Below are 18,710 nucleotides of genomic sequence, written 5' to 3' on the forward strand. Positions count from 1 at the left end.
TTCAGTGCTCAGTCCATCACGTGCCCTCCTTCATGCCCAACCCCTAGTTACCCCATTCCCACCCCCCACCTCTCCCCGCCAGCAGCCCTCAGTTTGTTTCTTAGAGTTAAGAGTCTCTTGGTTTGTCTCCCTCTCTGATTTCATCTTTTTCCCCTCCCTTCCCCTACGTTCATCTGTTTGGTTTCTTAAATTCCACATGAGTGAAATGACAGATTTGTCTTTTTCTGACTGCCATATTTCGCTTAGAATAATGTCCTCTAGTTCCATCCACATCGTTGCCAATGGCAAGGTTCCATTCTTTTGGTGGTTGAGTCATAGGCCACTATATATGCATATGCACACCTGTACACACGTGCACACACACACCTACCTGCACATGACTATCCACGCATCTGTTGATGGACATCTGGGCTCTTTCCAAAGTTTGGCTACTGTGGACATTGCTGCTGTAAACACTGGGGCGTATGCGCCCCTTCAAATCACTATGTTTGTATTCTTCGGGTAAATACCTGGTAGTGTTTTTACCACTTTAACCACAGCCTGCCTTTGTTTACCCTTGATGTAGCAACGAAAATGAACCAACCACTTGTAGCTACATACAACAGTAGGAGTGAATTTTAGCAATATAACCATGGGCAAAAGAAGTCAGATACATGGTCTGGATGGTTTAAGAAACAAGCAAAACCGAGCAGAGTATACCATAAGCTCATTCTATCCATTCATTTAAATGTAAAAATCAGAAATCATGGTAAGCCAAATCTAACAGTGTTCGCAAAATACACGATGATCAAAATACATTATGATCTACATAACACACTATGTCATACTAGGAAAGCACACGGAGATATTAAAGGAGAAAAACTGTATGTTCCTTTCCACAGAGGCTGTTAAAATCAGAAACAGAGACCAGCCTTGCAAATTCCCTGATTGGGCCAAACTAGGTCATGCAAACAAAGCTTAATTCAGTTTATTTTGCAAGGCTAACTTGACCTGGATGGTTTCTTTTTTTTTTTTTCTTTTTTTAAAGATTTTATTTATTTATTTCACAGACAGAGATCACAAGTAGGCAGAGAAACAGGCAGAGAGAGAGAGAAGAGGAAGCAGGCTCCCTGCTGAGCAGAGAGCCCAATACGGGGCTCGATCCCAGGACCCTGAGATCATGACCTGAGCCAAAGGCAGAGGCTTTAACCTACTGAGCCACCCAGGTGCCCTGGAAACTTGATTTTAAAAGGATTTTATTTATTTATATGAGAGAAAGTGAAAGCCAGAGAGATCACAGAGGGAGAGGGAGAGCAAGAAGCAGACTCCCTGCCCAGTAGGGGGAGCCTGACATGGGGCTCGATCCCAGGACCCCTGGATTATGACCTGAGCCAATGGCAGACCCTTAACTGGCTGAGCCACGCAGACGCCCCTGGTAACATGATTCGGGTTACTTCTCCCTTTGTAATGATCTTTTCTTAAAACAAAACTAAAAAATGCCCATGGTTTACAAAGATCATAAAGGGTAAAACGACACATAGTGAGAAAGACGCCGTCCCAGTTCCCCTTCCCAGAAACAACTACGGTTTTAAAGATGTTATTTATTTGACAGGGAGAGAGAACATGAGCAGGGGAAGGGGCAGAGGGAGAAGCAGGCTCCCCACTGAGCTGGGAACCAGACATGGGACTCGATCCCAGGACCCTGGGATCATGACCTGAGCTGAAGGCGGAGGCTGAACTGACTGAGCCCCCCAGGCGCCCCAGAAACTCTTACCAATTTTTGCTTATCCTTCCAGAAACAGTCTTTTTTGGGATATTTATATCTAAGACATTAGGTGTGCGTGTAAATTGTCAAGCCATACCAACTGCAGGGCCTGGGTAAGTGGGGAGCTGGGCTGGGAGGGGCGGGTACAGCCTCTTATTATGGTTTCTATGTAGACAGTAGGGAAGCCTGGTGGCAGCGGCTGCAGGCATTGCCTGGGCACGCACCCTTCTAGAGAGGGTACTCTATCTTTGTTTTTCTACAGAAAAAGCCTGTAGGTATAGATTTTAGTAACTAAAATAAATGCCTGCATATACACTAAAAAAAAGGGCACCTGGGGGGCTCATTCAGGTGAGCAGCTGACTCTGAATTTCAGCTCAGGTCACGGTCTCAGGGTCCTGGGACTGAGCCCCCCCCCCCAATCTGGCTCTGTGCTCAGTGGGGAGTCTGCTTCTCCCCCTCTGCCCTTCCCCCTCCCCGACTTGCTCCAGCTCTCTCTCCCTAAAATAAATAAATCTTAAAAAGTAGAAAGCAGATTTTAAGCTAGTAAGTGCCAAAAGGTGACAGCAAAATGGAAAAGAGTAAAAAGCAAGATACCCGCATAAAAAAAAATAAAATAAAATAAAGGCACAAAGATGAAAACGCTGAAACATGAATCAAGAGAAAAAAGCAACAAGCCTGTTCAGGAGGGGCCTGTCCCCCCCCCCACTGCCCCCAACACGCACACACCCTGGTGGGACAGGACCACCTCCTCCCTTGGAATGTCCTCTTCCTGAGAAGCTAATTCCCAAAACGCCTCCTTCCTGAAAAGATCCTTAAAAGGAAAACTCCAACATGCGGAATGAGTCTAAAGGAAAGTACCAGAGGCGCCTGGGTGGCCCAGTCGTGTAAACGTCTGCCTCCCGCTCAGGTCATGATCCGGGGGTTCTGGGATTGAGCCCTGCATCAACCAGAGATCTGCTTCTCCCTCTCTCCCTGTCTCCGCCAAATAAATAAAGGAAAGTACAAGTCCCACCGGCTCCACTACTACTGAATAAAAACTCAAAAGCAGTGAAAAGGCCAAAAATTACTCCAGACAGCGAAGAAAACAGAGTGCTCCTTCTTGTAGGAAGGAAAAGGATTATGGCAAATCACCATTTAGTTCATGGTAAAGGTTACTTCAATCACCGTTTGGTTAATAGAAGACTTCTGGAAGGAACAGCTGATTGGCAGAAGTCATTAAACTTTTTTTTCTACACCCAAGGTGGGGCTCGAACTCACGCCCCCGAGATCAAGAGTCGCTAGGCTCCTGGGACTGAGCCAGCCAGGGGCCCCTTGAAGTCATTAAACTTCGGACAAGGCTAAAGTTCTTAATCTGGAAGATCAATTAGAGTTTATATTCGTTCACAGTAATAGTGAGTAATAAACACATTTTAAAGATTGCTTGAGTTGGTGTGCAAGGCCGATTTTGTCAGTGGTAGGCTTTTCCTTAAGACGTCATAGGTGCCTACTGATTGTTACAGGAATTTTAGCACATCTAGGGGAGTTAGTATAACAAATCAGCAGACAGCTTATCTGTGAACTCAATGCAATTCATTGAAATGAGTGGGTCAGGATGATACAGTAGCATCTGTCCAGCTACAACTGGTCATTTTTTTCGTCCCATGTCTACCCTCCTGTTTCACTTTCAGCTCATTCTCATTCCTTGTGTAGCTCCATTCAAATCTGCATACTTAGCAACAAATTACTTGAAGAATTTGCCTGCTTGGTATGTCAGCACTTAAACTTTTTGTTAAGAGATAAGGCATTTCATGGGGCGCCTGGGTGGCTCAGTGGGTTAAAGCCTCTGCCTTCGGCTCAGGTCATGATCTCGGGGTCCTGGGATCGAGCCCTGCATCAGGCTCTCTGCTCAGCAGGGAGCCTGCTTCCTCCTCTCTCTTTGCCTGCCTCGCTGCCTACTTGTGATCTCTGTCAAATAAATAAATAAACTCTTTAAAAAAGAAAAAAAAAGAGAGATAAGGCATTTCAGCTGAACAAAATTTCTCCCAACTATTCAACCCAGGCATTAACTTCCTGAGTTTTGGCCAATATTTATTTGTATATATTAACTGTCATAAAAACAGTGATTTTGAATTTTTGACTTTTTTTTTAGTGGCTAAAGATGTCACACGTTGTTGTTCTAAATTCTGTTAAGTTTTTTCTAGAAATAACATTTATGTTGAACAGTAATACTCTAGACCTATATATGAATATTTATATAGGTCTCTTTGGAAGGATGCTTTTCAGCTTGTTTGCAAAAAGGCAGACCTCTGACAGCATGCTAATGGGTCGACAAAGAAATCAAGCAAATCAAAAGGGCAATTCTCTTTGCTACAGTAGTTTCTTTTGTAGAATACTAGTGTGTAAAAGTTTGTGAGCAAATGAAACACGCAGGTTCAATACATTGATTTTGATTTCCCTGTCTTCTGTCTAAGCCCAAATCTATATTTCATAGGTTCTTCGTTTTTAATGGATATAGTAAATTCACAGCTCTCAGTTTTCATTTTGCAATAGATCAACGACTAGGCTCTATGTTGAAGGGACTTTTATCTCAAATACCAACCATCAGTAATTTTTCCTGGCCGATTTCAGTGCATCTACTTCCTAAATCATAGTGTTAAATCGTGTGTTTGAGAAAACGCTTTCTTCACAGGCGGCTGCTGTCCATATTCAGCTACTCAGCTGAATCAAAAACCAAGTGATATTTGGAAACTGCAGAGCTGGAGGGAGGAGGCATGATTATTCCTTCAAATGATACAGACCAGAGAGCTTCAGAACAAATTCGGGATAAGGCAGGTGGTAGGGTTGTTGGCTGACCCGCTACAACTTCCCATAAATACAGTGAGAAAGGATGGTGAAACTCAGATATAATCTGGACAAAAAATTCACACTTGGGGCGCCTGGCTGGCTCATTCAGTGGAACGTGCAACTCTTGATCTCAGGGTTATGGGTTCGAGCCCCACAATGGGTGTGGAGAGGACTTAAAAAAATAAAATCTTTACAAAATCGTGCTTTCTCGGGATGTTCACAAACTAGCAGGCGTCCTGGTTGGCCCAGGATAGTTTGAGTGGTGAGGCCTTGAATGAATGGTATTTAATCCCCCAACTAACTCACCCTATGGGGGTGCTTGCATGAAAAAGGGTACAGACTCCCAAACTTCTTATAGCCTCTCTAGCCAGTCACCGGAGAGTATGAAAGCATGCATAGGATTTTTGGCAATTCTCACTGATAACCATTACACATTGCAGCAAAATATAAAGTGTGGTTCCAGTGGGGAATCTTGAACCACTCTGATCTCCTGGGTTCTATTCCAAAATAATCATTCGTTTCTTTTATCGGATGATCTCTTTGAGGCAGGTTTCAGATTTTTGGCAGTACAATATGAAAGATCTGGAAAAAACACTGATGAAAAAAATCTGACTGGGGTGCCTGGGTGGCTCAGTCGGTGAAGTGGCTGCCTTCAGCTCGGGTCATGATCCCGGGGTCCTGGGATCGAGGCCCACGTCGGGGTCCCTGCTCTGCAGGGAGACTGCTACTTGCCGTGCTTGTGCACACGTGGGCTCTCGCACTCTCCCGCTCTTTGTCAAATAAATAGATAAAATCTCTTTTAAAAAATCTAAGAGTGGAGTTTTAACAAACTGTCCCGTGACAGCTTCTTTCTACAGGTGAGGCCTCAAGTGAATTGTAACTATTCTGGTGTTGCTACGGGGACACACACACACACACACACACACACCCCCCACCCCCCACCCCCACCTTTTAAACTTTTAATGGTATAAAAGTACTGCAGTGTGTGAAAATACCTTACTGGAGATTGAGTGGGACCTAAGACCTGTCTTCCAAAAAGAAGGCTTTGATTATCAGGCCTACATTAGGTTCTGAAACTAAAGCCATGTATTTGTACTTATTAAAATTATGTCAATGAGGGGCACCTGGGTGGCTCTGTCGATGAGCATCCAAGTCTTATTTCAGCTTAGGCCGTGAGATCAAGCCCCGCGTGGGGCTCCACACTGGGCATAGAGCCTGCTTGAGATTCTCTCCCTCTCCCTCTGGATACCCACATGCAAATGAATGAAGTTGGACCTTTATCTAACCCCACATACATGAATCAACTCAACATGAATCAAAGACCTAAATGTAAGACCTAAAAGTATAAACTTAAGAAAACATAGGGCAAAATCTTCATTACATTGGGCTTGGCAATGATTTCCTGGATAGGACAAAGGCATGGACAACAGAAGAAAAAAAAAAAAAAAGACAAACTGAACTTCATGACAATTAAATCTCGATAAGGGATTAATACCCAGAACATGTAGGTAACTCCTAAAACTCTAGAGATAAAAAAACAAAACAAAAACCTGATTCAAAAGTGGGCAAGGGACTTGGATATTTCTCCAAAAATACACAAATGGTCAAGAAGTTCATGAAAAGATGCTCAACATTACTAATCGTCAGGGAAATGAAAATCAAAATTATAAAGAGGGGCGCCTGGGTGGCTCAGTGGGTTAAAGCCTCTGCCTTCGGCTCAGGTCATGATCTCAGGGTCCTGGGATTGAGCCCCGCATCGGGCTCTCTGCTCAGCAGGGAGCCTGCTTCCTCCTCTCTCTCTGCCTGCCTCTCTGCCTACTTGTGATCTCCATCTGTCAAATAAATAAAATCTTTAAAAAAAAAATTATAAAGAGATACTACCTCCCTCCTATTAGAATGATTACTGTCGCCCCCAAACCAGAAAATAACAAGTGTCGACAATGACATGGAAAAATGGGAAACGTGTGGACCCCTGGGCTCACATAACTATGGAAAATTGGTAGGGCAGCTCCTCAGACTTTATAAACAGAATTACCATAGGACCCCGTGATTCCTGGTTTATATACCCAAAATAAATAACTAAAAGCAAGGTCTCAGAAGTATTTGTACACCCACGATCGTAGCATTATCATCCACCACAGCTAAGATGTGGAAACAACCCCAATGTCCAGTGATAAATAAACGGATGGGGAAAATGTGGTCTATCCATACAATGGAATAGTAGTCAGCCTTAAAGAGGAAGACAGCAAAATGCTATAATAGGACGACCCTCGAGGACATCATGACACTAAGTGAAATAAGCCAAAGACAAATACTGTATGATACCACCTACATGCCCTACAGCCGTCAAAATCATAGAGACAGAAGGGAGAATGGGGATCTCCAGGGGATTAAGGGACGGAGGAAGGACAGTTAGTACTTACTGGGTACAGAGCTCATTTCCAAGTTTATAAAAGAGTTACAGAGAGGGAAAGTGGTGCCCATAAGGCGGTAAAACATGGACATGTTTAACACCTCTGAATTGCACATTTAAAAGTTGGTACGTTTGGGGCGCCTGGGTGGCTCAGTGGGTTAAGCCTTCGGCTCAGGTCGTGATCTCAGGGTCCTGGGATCGAGCCCCACATCGGGCTCTCTGCTCAGCAGGGAGCCTGCTTCCCCCTCTCTCTCTGCCTGCCTCTCTGCCTACTTGGGATCTCTCTGTCAAATAAATAAATAAAATCTTAAAAAAAAAAAGTTGGTACGTTTTATGCGTATTTTATCACAATTTTTTTTAATTCGGGGGAGCAAACATCACAAGTTCACACTAATCAGACTGCAAAAATTCTAAAGGCTGACAAAACCAGGTGGGGTAGGTATGTTTCCTACACGGATCATGGGAATGTAAATGGATACAATCTTTTGGGAGGGCAACTGGACAATGTAACGAAGCGGAATTTGCAACTTGGCAATTCCATTTCTAGGGAGGTATCCAGAAGAAACTCCTGCATGTAAATAAGAGGTCAAGGTTCTCCCCGGCAGTGCCGCACTGTTCTGAACAGAAACACAAATGCCAGCAGCACGGCACAACTGATTTGGAATGGCTACTGCCCCAACTCACAGGTAAAACAGATCTTCCCATTTAGACTTGGGGGAAACCTCAAAAACTTCAAGAAAAAGCAAGCTGCAGAGTAACGGTACATGATGGTACAATGTGTGTAAATGTTTAAGCCTCACATTTTGGGATGCCTGCATATATAGTCAAAATGTAAAAAATACAGAAGATGTCACCTTTGGGGGAGGAGAAGCAATGGGGCTGGGAAGGGGGGCACGAAAGAGGGGTACATATCTATGCATAACGTTTATTATGTTACATCTGAGCAATGGGTACGTGGGCATTTATTAGTCTTACTATGTAGGTGTTAGGTGTTTGAAATGTTTCACTCAATAAGAACACACGTCTTCCAAGAACTTCTACATTTCATCTGGAGTTCATTCCAAGTCAAGGGACAATCAGTGGTACCATTTTAAGCTATCTTTAAGAAGCCTAACAGTTTTTCTAAAGTCATTTATTCCCCAAGCCCCATAAGTCTGTTGCTTTACCTAAAATAGAATTTGAAGGGCACTGAACACAACATAGTTTCGTGTGTGTGTGTGTGTGTGTGTTTAAGGCACTTACCCAATAAGCAGAGATAGTTGGGTTCAGTCAGTCGGGATAGTTTTGTGACCTGATTCAGGATGTTGTAAAGCTCTGTTGGTTCACACAACACCAAACCAGCCATCCTATTGGGAAGAATCAATAATGTACAAGTTTAGTATCGCTTTCTATTTTATTGTTAAAGATTTTATTTATTTCACAGAGAGAGAGAGACCACAAGTAGGCAGAGAGGCAGGCAGAGAGAGAGAGGAGGAAGCAGGCTCCCCACAGAGCAGAGAGCCCAATGCAGGGCTCGATCCCAGGACCCTGAGATCACGACCTGAGCTGAAGGCAGAGGCTTAACCCACTGAGCCACCCAGGCGCCCCTAGCTTTCTATTTTAAATGAATGGCCACAGATACCGGATTAAACTCCTTTACACGCCTTCAAACAAAGATGGAAGTAGTCACGCGGGGGATCAGGCAAGCATCAAGAATCTGTAGTAAAATGTGTGCTGAGCGGAATGAGGTGTTGAATGCAACCTGTACGCGCCAGCCAGAGAAATACCAAATGGGCTATAACATAGTCAGCGATTCATTTCCTCCTTCAGCAAATAGTGACTGAGCACCTACTGTATGCCAGGTCCCGGAAATAAATGGTCAACTAGACCCACCCTCATGAAGTTTACAGCCCTGCATGGAATACAGACACCGCACCAAAACCCACATTATACACGGGAACAGGGCTTCCGAAGAAGCAGCCACTGTCGCATGCGCTAACAGGACGGCCTCGTCTAGCAGTCACCTCCCAGACAGCCCTCTCTAGCTGAGCCTCCTGATTGAGGAGGCTACGCCAAGACTCAGCGGGGTAGAGAAGGGAGAGAGGGTGAAGAAAGCAAGACATTCAGTACTCGGGAGAGTCTACCGGAGGCTGGTGCGGTGACGACCGCAGGCAGAGAGTGATGAGCAAAGACCCTGGGGCACGGCCTTGTAGGCTTAGGATAAGGATGGCGGCAGTCAGGTTTGGGTGGAAATACCACTGTTGTGTATTGATACAACTGCCCAGCCAGCCCGGGCTCTGGCTCCTGACCGCAGGGCTGCCCTTACTTGCAATCCTGGTTCCCGAGCACATCTGGCCTCTGGTGCCCCAAGACACGGAGTGGGAAGGGCTGGGCCCATGCAGCCACTTCCTACAAGGAGGCTACCTTGCAGCAGGGTGGGGAGCTACAGAGAGCTGCCTAGTGGGGCTGTGGTGGGGGGCGGGCATGTGGGAGAGAAGGTGAGTCGAGGGTTAATCTTGCTCCTGGGAAAGGTCAACCCCTCAGCATGGGCCCCGGGATCCTTCTCAGGAACTCAGACTTCAATTCTCAGCCTCCCCTCCAACATGGTCCATGTCAGCCTCCACATGGATCATTCCTATCAGCGGGCAAACCTCCTCTGTACCCGTCTCCGTTCTCCTGCACAGAGACACTGCTCACTGCCTTCAGTGCCTCCCCTCCAAACCCTCCTAGCTGTGCCACTTACTGTGGGCTGCCTGACCGTGGGGAGTAATTAGCCTCTCTGTGCCTCGGTTTCTACCTCTGTAAAATGGGCAGAATAGTAATATTGCCCGTTCTGTAAGGCCAGGATAACAGAACCTCCCTGCTGGGTGTGGATTAATGAAAGCACACACACGAGACATTCCCATCAGGGAAGAAACGCAGCCTTCTCTGCCGGAGCTTCTAACCCATCAGACCACAAGGAACTGCTCTTGTCAAGGTCATCAACATGTCTGTCTTGCCTAAGCTGTTTGTTGCTTCTCTCTGGGCTTGAAGGATGGAGTCTGTCCACATTAAGCCCAGTTTAGCTCCCCTCCTCCCCAACACTCTCCACCTCCAGGACACCCCACTCAGTGCTCTGTGTGGGAAGCTCTACCTCCTCACATTAGGCAGGTCCTGGGGCTGTTCTCTCTTCCCTTCTCTGTCTACACTCGCTCTAGGACAGGGCTCTCCACCTCAGCACCACTGGCATTCGGGGCCAGATAATTCCGTGCTGTGGGAGGTATAGCAGGATTCCTAGCAGCACCCCTGGCCTCCAACCAGTAGCCAATTTCCCCCAACCCAGGTGTACCCACCAAAAATGTTTCCAGATGTCCCCTGGCAGAAGGGGACAAGTCACCCACCACTGGAGAACCACCGCCCTAAGATCTAGGGTCTAAGGGACCTGAACCCCATTTGTATACCAATGAGTCCCAAATCATAGCCCCTGCTTGAGCTCTCCACTGATCTGGACCCCACCTGGATGCCTCATGGGCATCTCAAACGTAACACGGCCAAAACAGAACTTTCCATTCACACGTGCCCCCGCCTCCAATACCTGTCTTTTCCTTTTCTCAGCCTCAGAGGACAGCACCATTATCCACCCAGTTGCTCAGTCCACGCCCTGAATCCCTCTTTTCTCCAGCCCCTCACACCCAATCGGTTAGCTTCAGTACTTAAATATATTCCAAACCCAACCATTTCTCTCCAGCTCCAGGGCTAACATCCTAGACTAAGGTACTGGCTTCTCTCTCAGAGGATGTCATACTTCCCAACTATACTTCTTGCTTCCGGTTTCCTCCCTACAATCTAATCTTTACGTGGCCGCCACCATCCGACAATACTGCATTCATTGGTTTGCTTATCATCAATCTCCCACTGGAATGTATGGATCATAAAGACAGGAACCTTGTCCTCCTTGTTCACAGTATCCCCACCCAGTACGCAGGATTTCTGGTGCACAATAACACTCAACAAGCATGCACGGAATGAGTACATTGTTCATCACCATTCCTGCCGTCTTCACTGATGGGGCCATCTTGACTTGATGCCACTGGTGAATTGCACCAAAGGACCTCCCCACTCCCACCCCAGGCAGATCCCAGATCCTCTTGTCTCTGAAAGAAAGCCCAATGCTCAGGGCATTTGGGAGGCAGTGGATTGAGGAGAGAGGACAAGCTTTGGATCTAGTCCTACAGCTTCCGTAAGCCAACCTAAATGCTGGCTCCTGACCTATCTCGTCCATAGCTCAAAGCCCATCAACAAACTCTCATCCGCTTTCTCCCCACTGCAGCCTCCATCCCCTTATTTGGGGCGGGGGGGGGGGGGGCGGGGGTTGTCTTTAGGCATCCAGGGGTAAAGCCAGCTCCAGGAACCAACGCCTCCAGACTTCTTTCCTTCCCAAAAGAAGCCCTCTTCCTGGTCAAGCAAGGACAGCCCTCGCCGCTGATAAAGGAGGAGAACCGTTCCTAACCTAACAACACAGTTTGGAGAGAGGACGCAGCCCTGTGAACTGAGATCGGGGCGCTGCTAGCCTGGGCAGGTGGAGGACGGAGTGCTCACCCCCTCTTTCAGCGCTACTCCAAACTCTACAAGGTTTCAGATGTCCCTGGCTCTGCCATTTGCGTCCTAAGAATACTTGGACATTGAGCTTTTACATAGACCATTAAACTAACATTGACAAGTTTCTGCCAAAGGTATTTTCCTTAGTGAGCTCCGTTAAGCCAATTTAATTCCTTGATTTCATATTTCACCGTTAACCAATTCTGACTTTTTTTTACTTTCAATTTTGTTTAGCCAAAATCAGTTTTCCTAAGCTCAAGTCTTTTTTTTTTTTTTTAAGATTTTATTTATTTATTTGACAGAGATTACAAGTAGGCAGAGAGGCAGGCAGAGAGAGAGGAGGAAGCAGGCTCCCCGCCAAGCAGAAAGCCCGATTCGGGGCTCAATCCAAGGACCCCGGGATCATGACCTGAGCCGAAGGCAGAGGCTTTAACCCACTGAGCCACCCAGGCGCCCCTCAAGTCTTTTTCTTGTGTGAATTTTACAATAAAGATTTTTACAATAAAGATTTTAGAATAAAGATTTGATGCCTTAGGAACGCCTGGGTGGCTCAGCGGGTTAAGCGTCTGCCTTCAGCTCAGGTCATGATCCCAGGGTCCTGGGATTAAATCCCACATCAGGCACCTTGCTCAGCTCAGGGGAGTCTGCTTTTCCCCCTGCTTGTGTGCTCACGCTCTCTCTGCCAAATAATCTTAAAGAAAAAAAAAAAAAAAAGATTTGATTCCTTAGTCAGATTTTCCTGCCAGCAGCATTGACCTGGTATGGTTTCTGCCACTGTTTCGTATGTAGTGATTTTCCTAGTGACCCGTTCAGAACAGTAGCGTCAAAATGGCAAGTTGAAGACATCTCCCTGTGGACTCTTTGAGCACAGATAGCACTCGGAGACTTTCAGGAGGGGTTCAGTGTGATGCTCCTTGCAGGTGAATGGGGCAGGCAGATGGGAAGAGTGGCCAGAGGGAGCACTTTGAAGATCTGGCTTCATGGGGTCAGAGAGACCGACCTTCCTATGAACTGACCAGTCTGGGAAATCCACACAGCTTTTTGGATGGCAAGCAAAGCCACGAACTCTATCGGGAGAGCCAGGGGCCAGCAGCAGCCTGGTCCTTGCATACTGGACATCCACTGGTAGGAAAGTTCTTCACCCTCCCCTGCAGGGACCTGGCCTATCTCCAAACCAGGAGGTTTGTGTGTGGCTGTCAGCCCAGAGCTGTCTGGACGCAGCCAGGCTGCTGAACCCAACTCCAGTGAGAACACTTGTCTATATTTGGGGAACACAAGCCAACCGGGGAAGGGATGTTTCCTTAAGGGTCATCACAGGCCGGAGATGAAGCTGGAAATTGGCCAGACCCAGCCCTTCTTCCTTCCCTGGCCTTGACCAACACACGAGGCCTTCCATTCTGACTGATGGCACGGCTGTCAGAGGCCAGGCCTCCCATCAGGCCTCTCAAAGGACTTCCAGGACAGAAAGTCTGATCTACTGCTCAGCCACAGGCAGTCTGGGCGGACACAACTGATGGCCATTTGCTTCCGGTGGAGAGGAGAGGCACAATGCTCCTGGAGAAGCCAGGCCGTAACCTTTACTTTGGGCTCTGGGCTCAGGCTGAGCAGGGACCAGGGGACTGCACAGACAGAGTTCAGGATCCAGAGATAACCCCCCTATGCCCTGGCTCTCTGTATGAAGCAGAGGCTGGGCCAAGACGGCCAAAGCTTAATACAGTGACAGACTTCAACACGCTCGCCTGTAAAGGGAGGCAGCTGACACAGGATCCTCCTGGAAAGGCTGTAGGAAGGTTATGTCGAGATGACCCACACCAACTGTCCGGCACGGGCGGGAGCTTAGGAAACAGGTAATCCTTTACTTCTACCCTAGCTCTCTCCTCCCAGCTTCGCCCAGCAGCCTCCGATAGCTACAAATCCCACAGAGAGCGAGCGCCATCGGAGACTCTCGGGCCAAGAACAGAGCAGGGGCTGACCACATCTGTAAGCGGAGGGAGCCCTGGCTGCTGCCTGAGGCACAGGCTCCCCCAGGATCTGGGATGATCTTTCCTCAGTCACAGCCGACACCTTCCTTGTGGCCTGAACCTTGGCAAAGCTAGAGGACATGGCTGCAGGCTAGAGCACCCCCGAGCTGTGGAGGTCAGAACCGGTCTCGCTGTCAGTCTCTCGGTTCAGAGGAGCACCCAGTACTATCGTTAGGGATCGCTAGTATCTCTGGATTTCAGAAGCAACAGGTTTGGGCCAGAGGCCCAGACCCAGGCGCTCCCCCCCATCCCTTGTCTTCTATCTTGCCTTTGCTCCCACGTCTCCAAACCTAGGCGCACTACACACCTGAGAGGGACACCTGCAGTCCTGGGAGAGTGTGTTCCATGCAGTTCACCTGGAAGGCAAAGGGGCCGGTCAACTATAACGCGGTCTCCCAAAGGCTGTGACCATGACATCTGGTCTCACCTCCTCCACCTCTGTCCTCAGCACTTGCTTCTCCTCTGTGCCTTGATCAAATTAGGCCGCACCCTCCGCTCCCGACACAGATCCTCAGCCCTGACCAGCCTCTGGACTTGGCTTTGCTCCAAGTTCCCTGACCTCTGACCGATCTGGGAGACCGAAGGCTCCGGTCCTGACCCCGATCTGCCGCCCTCAGCAACTCTCCACTCTTGGGAGCTCCTGGCTGGTGCTTCCTGCTGCCTCTGCCCCTGCTAGGCCACCACCTCCCACTCGTTCTGCTGGAATGTATCTCGGAAGTCAAATCCTTGGGCTTCCGGCAGGCATGGGCCACCACGTGGCTATTTAAAGCTATTTACCCAAATACAGTTCCATTTTAAAATATCCTAGAACACCTAGAGAAAAATAAAACTCCTGTGCAAGGTGGGATGATTACCACCTTTCTGACTTTTCACTAGCTCCAAGGATCTGAAAGAAGAGGCTTAAAATATCACTCTTCTGCAAAGAAGACATCCAGATGGCCAACAGACCCATGAAAAAGTACTCCACATCCCTCGGCCATCAGGGAAATACAAATGAAAACCACAATGAGATACCACCTCACACCAGTCAGAATGGCTAAAATTGACCAGTCAGGAAACGGCAGATGTTGGCAAGGATGCGGAGAAAGGGGAGCCCTCCTTCACTGTTGGTGGGAATGCAAGCTGGTGCAACCACTCTGGAAAACAGCAAGAAGGTTCCTCAAAAAGTTGAAAATAGAGCTACCCTATGACCCAGCAATCGCACTACTGGGTATTTACCCTAAAGATACAAATGTAGTGATCTGAAGGGGCACGTGCACCCGAATGTTTATAGCAGCAACGTCCACAATAGCCAAACTATGGAAAGAACCTAGATGTCTGTCAACAGATGAATGGATGAAGAAGAGGTGGTATACATATACAATGGAATCCTATGCAGCCATCCAAAGAAATGAAAGCTTGCCATTTGCAATGACATGGATGGAAATAGAGAGTATTATGCTGAGCGAAATAAGTCAATCAGAGAAAGACAATTATCATATGATCTCTCTGATATGAGGAATTTGAGAGGCAGGGCGGGGGGTCGTGCGGGGCAGGGAGGGAAAAAATGAAACAAGATGGAGTCAGGAGGGAGACAAACCATAAGAGATTCTTAATCTCAGGAAAGAAACTGAGGATTGCTGAGTGGTGGGGGGCCAGGGATAGGGTGGCTGGGTGATGGACATCGGGGAGGGTATGTGCTATGGTGAGTGCTGTGAAATGTGTAAGACTGATGATTCACACACCTGTACCCCTGGGGCAAATAATACATTATATCTTAATAAAAATAACAAAAATACATAAAACACATCACTTGAGGTTCGATTTTAGGGTTGAAGATAAGGTAGGGTAGCATATACTGGCATCGTAGCAAGAACAGGATAGTCTGTAACCGTGGTCCAAGCTTACTGTAAGGCACAAAAATGGTCAGCAGATGTGGGGCGTATGGCTTGCATGTGTGCGGAGTAGGGCAGGGAGGGGGTTGGTGTACTTGAACGTGTGTACAAAAATATATCAGAACAGGCAAAAATGAAACTATGGGGATAGGAATCAGGAAGTAGCAGTCCTGGGGGACTGCTGGAAAGGAGCATGAAGGAACTTTCTGGAACAATGAAAATGTTCTACAGATTGTTTTGGGGGGTGGTGGTTAACGGCATAAATTGTCAAAACCATCCAATTGAACACTTAAGATCTGTATACTGTATTGTCTGTAAACTATGTGGCCATAAAAAGGAATCCCAGGTAGATCCAGGTGCCTCTGTGTTCAGGGATACGAGTATGCGGGTGTGTGTGGATAGGAGCCTCTGTGTGTAGCTCTACCTGCGCACGGATGACCTTGGTGTGGGGTCTGGGCTATGGGAACCACGTGGACTTGGACACGCAGTACACACTGCAGAATTCAGCTCGGCCTCCACAGCTACCAGCAAATGTCTGTCTCGCTGCTCATTTGCCCAGAATTTTCCCAATTGCTATAACTATTCTCCAAACCTCCTCAGCCCTCCTTGGGTCCCCATGGAGCAACTTCTCTCATTTCCTGGTTCTTGCTTGGGAAGGGTAAGGCCCCTGAGTGTGAACCGCCCTCCTTCTCTCCTTCCGGCAATCTCAAAGCTTTCTCCCTCCATTAGCATCCTTCTGAATTCAAGCATTCACAAGCCTTAGCTTTCTTGAAACAATTCATGAAACCAGAAAACCCTCCGAATAGCTTGGCCTGTGTCCCCTGGAGCTAGTGTAGGCAGAGAGGCTGGTGCTGGAAAAGTCTGAGGCTGGCTACCTGGAGAGGCAGATGCATTTGAAATGCCCTGCACCACACACCCCCAGGATTGCTGGGGCAAAGGAGGCATCAGTGTTTCCTGTAAATCAAATACAGGCAAGAGAGGCGGTCAACTAGAAGCCATTGTAAAGAGACTTTGCCCAAGACTTGTCACCTAGGGGAACGATTGGTCAACTGCAGGTAGAACAGAATTCCAGAAACCAGAGGCTGAAGGAACAATGGAAAGCAGCGAGACTGAGGCATCACCACCTAGGTCAAAGGTACCACACCCCAAAAGCACCACATGAAGGGGATCAGCTACAAACTCCCGTCCGGCTCAGAATACTAATGTCACATGACAGGGGGAACTTGCCTTCCCCCATCTCTACTCCTACAACCTCCAAGGCTCCGAAGCCACAGTCTAACGGGGGAGGAGGGGCTGGGAGGAAGCAAGATGGGGAAATGGAGAAGCCCAGCATCCTCCCTTCCAAGAGTAGGAGCCAAAAGCAAGCTTGAGAGGGGAAGAGAAGTTTTGACACTGAATCAAGTTGAGATTTGACAACTAATGTAAACTGGACATTGAGGCGATTGCAACGAGTCTGTTCTCATGCCTCGGTGTGACCCAAGAACAAGCTAAGAAAAAGCAAGCATGCGTGGGAAGATGACAAAGCTGTTTTAGGACTGCAAGGGGCTTCCTAAACATGTTCAGTGTTAAGTACACATGCAAAACAGAGGGTCAGGGGCGCCTGGGTGGCTCAGTGGGTTAAAGCCTCTGCCTTCGGCTCGGGTCATGATCCCAGTGTCCTGGGATCGAGCCCCATATCGGGCTCTCTGCTCAGCGGGGAGCCTGCTTCCCCCCTCTCTTTCCGCCTGCCTCTCTGCCTACTTGTGATCTCTGTCTGTCAAATAAATAAAATCTTTAAAAAAAAAAAAAAAAAAAAAAAAAAAAAACAGAGGGTCAGTGCTTAATACAGGAGCTGTCAATACGGTTATGAACCATCTTGGGATGGAAAGGGAAGCAGCTGCGAACTGAATGTGAGGCTGGTTTTGCTACCAGTCAAGTTGTTTGGGGTGGCCTGAGTAGAGCACTTGGCAGGGATGGGGAAGGACTTGAACTCCCGGTGCTGGGGGTGAGCCTGAGAATCTAGGATTCTCCTGTATCTCATGGCCTCCCCTCTCCCCTTTACAGAGATGCCTTCATCCCTACCCTCTCTCCGGCATTCAGTCCCACATTTCATGTTGGAGTAACTCCCCATCTGCCCACTGGTACATCTATGTGGACGACTCACCATCACTTCCAATCCATACCATGTAAACGGAACCCTTTACCTTCTCCTCCAGCCAGCTCTCCTTCCCCACAACCCCAAATCCCATTTCTACCCGTAGATAACGTCTCTCAGCCTGATGTTCTTCATCCCTTACGTTCATTGCTTAAACCCAGATAGGCACAGACTAATCAATTCTCTCCTGGAGACTGCTTCCTCATTTGCCCCACTCCCTCCATTTCTATGGCCACCATCATAACTCAGATCTTTATCTCCTAAGACAGCCTCTCGAACAATCTCCCTGCCCTCCATATCTTTCCACTGGAAGCCTTGGCGCACCAAGGTCAATCCGATCTTCTGCATAGACCCGGTGGCCTCATAAAGACCTCTGATAAACACTTGCTGCCCCAGGAATAAAATACAAACTTCTCAGCGAACCTTCGGAGGTCCTGCACGCCCTGCTTTGGCCAGCCTTATCTAAAACTATCCAATTCTTCCAAAACAGAGACCCACTCTCAGCCCGGTGCTGTGGTTGTACAATAAAGACTCAGAGAGGACAGATATATCTGACCACAAGGAACTCTCAGTTCCAGTGGTAAGATGCAGGGTAAGTGATGAACCAGAGAACAGTGTTGAGATAAAGGACACTGCTCCTCTGCTTGTCCCCAACTCCCAGAGAGGATCTGTTCACCATCCACGGACTTGGGTTTTTCCACTCCCAGGTTTGACTTTGGGCTCCTTTCTCATCTAAACACTTGAACCCCCATGCCCAGGTGAGGCTCTCTTCCTCCTCCAGCTGAATGGTCCCCCGGAGTAACTCCTTCCTGAATGTCTCTGCCTACATGTTTCATCCTGAGGTGCTTCTCACATGGCCTCCACCCCAAATGTGGATTTGATGCACCTCCTGGGAGGCCTGGGTGGCTCAGTGGGTTGGGCCTCTACCTTCGGATCCGGTGGTGATCTCAGGGTCCTGGAATCGAGTCCTGCATCGGGCTCTCTGCTCACGGGGGAACCCGCTTCCCTCCTCCCTCTGCCTACCTGTGATCTGTCAAATAAATAAATAAAATCTTTAAAAAAAAAAAATGCACCTCCTTCGTTCCCGCCACAGCTCTTAACTTTCCGTGTTGCCCCTATCACGCTGCCTGCAACATAGGTCTCC

General features: G+C 47.8%; 1 protein-coding gene across 4 annotated transcripts in view; it reads right to left on the minus strand.

Moving 5' to 3' along the window:
* STYXL1 (serine/threonine/tyrosine interacting like 1) overlaps positions 1-18,710 on the minus strand; it is a 65,670-nt gene that overhangs the window by 45,266 nt on the left and 1,694 nt on the right. For 2 of the 4 annotated variants that reach the window (XM_080829890.1, XM_080829891.1), the window contains exon 2: positions 8,223-8,326. In XM_080829890.1, coding sequence (XP_080686016.1) covers positions 8,223-8,326 — 104 coding nt within the window. Of the gene's footprint in view, positions 1-8,222; positions 8,327-13,865; positions 13,915-18,493; positions 18,597-18,710 lie in introns of all 4 variants that reach the window. The other 2 variants (XM_080829892.1, XM_080829893.1) reach the window with 2 other exon arrangements.

This window comes from Martes martes, assembly GCF_963455335.1.
Source record: "Martes martes genome assembly, chromosome: 18".
Taxonomy (NCBI): Eukaryota; Metazoa; Chordata; class Mammalia; order Carnivora; family Mustelidae; genus Martes; species Martes martes.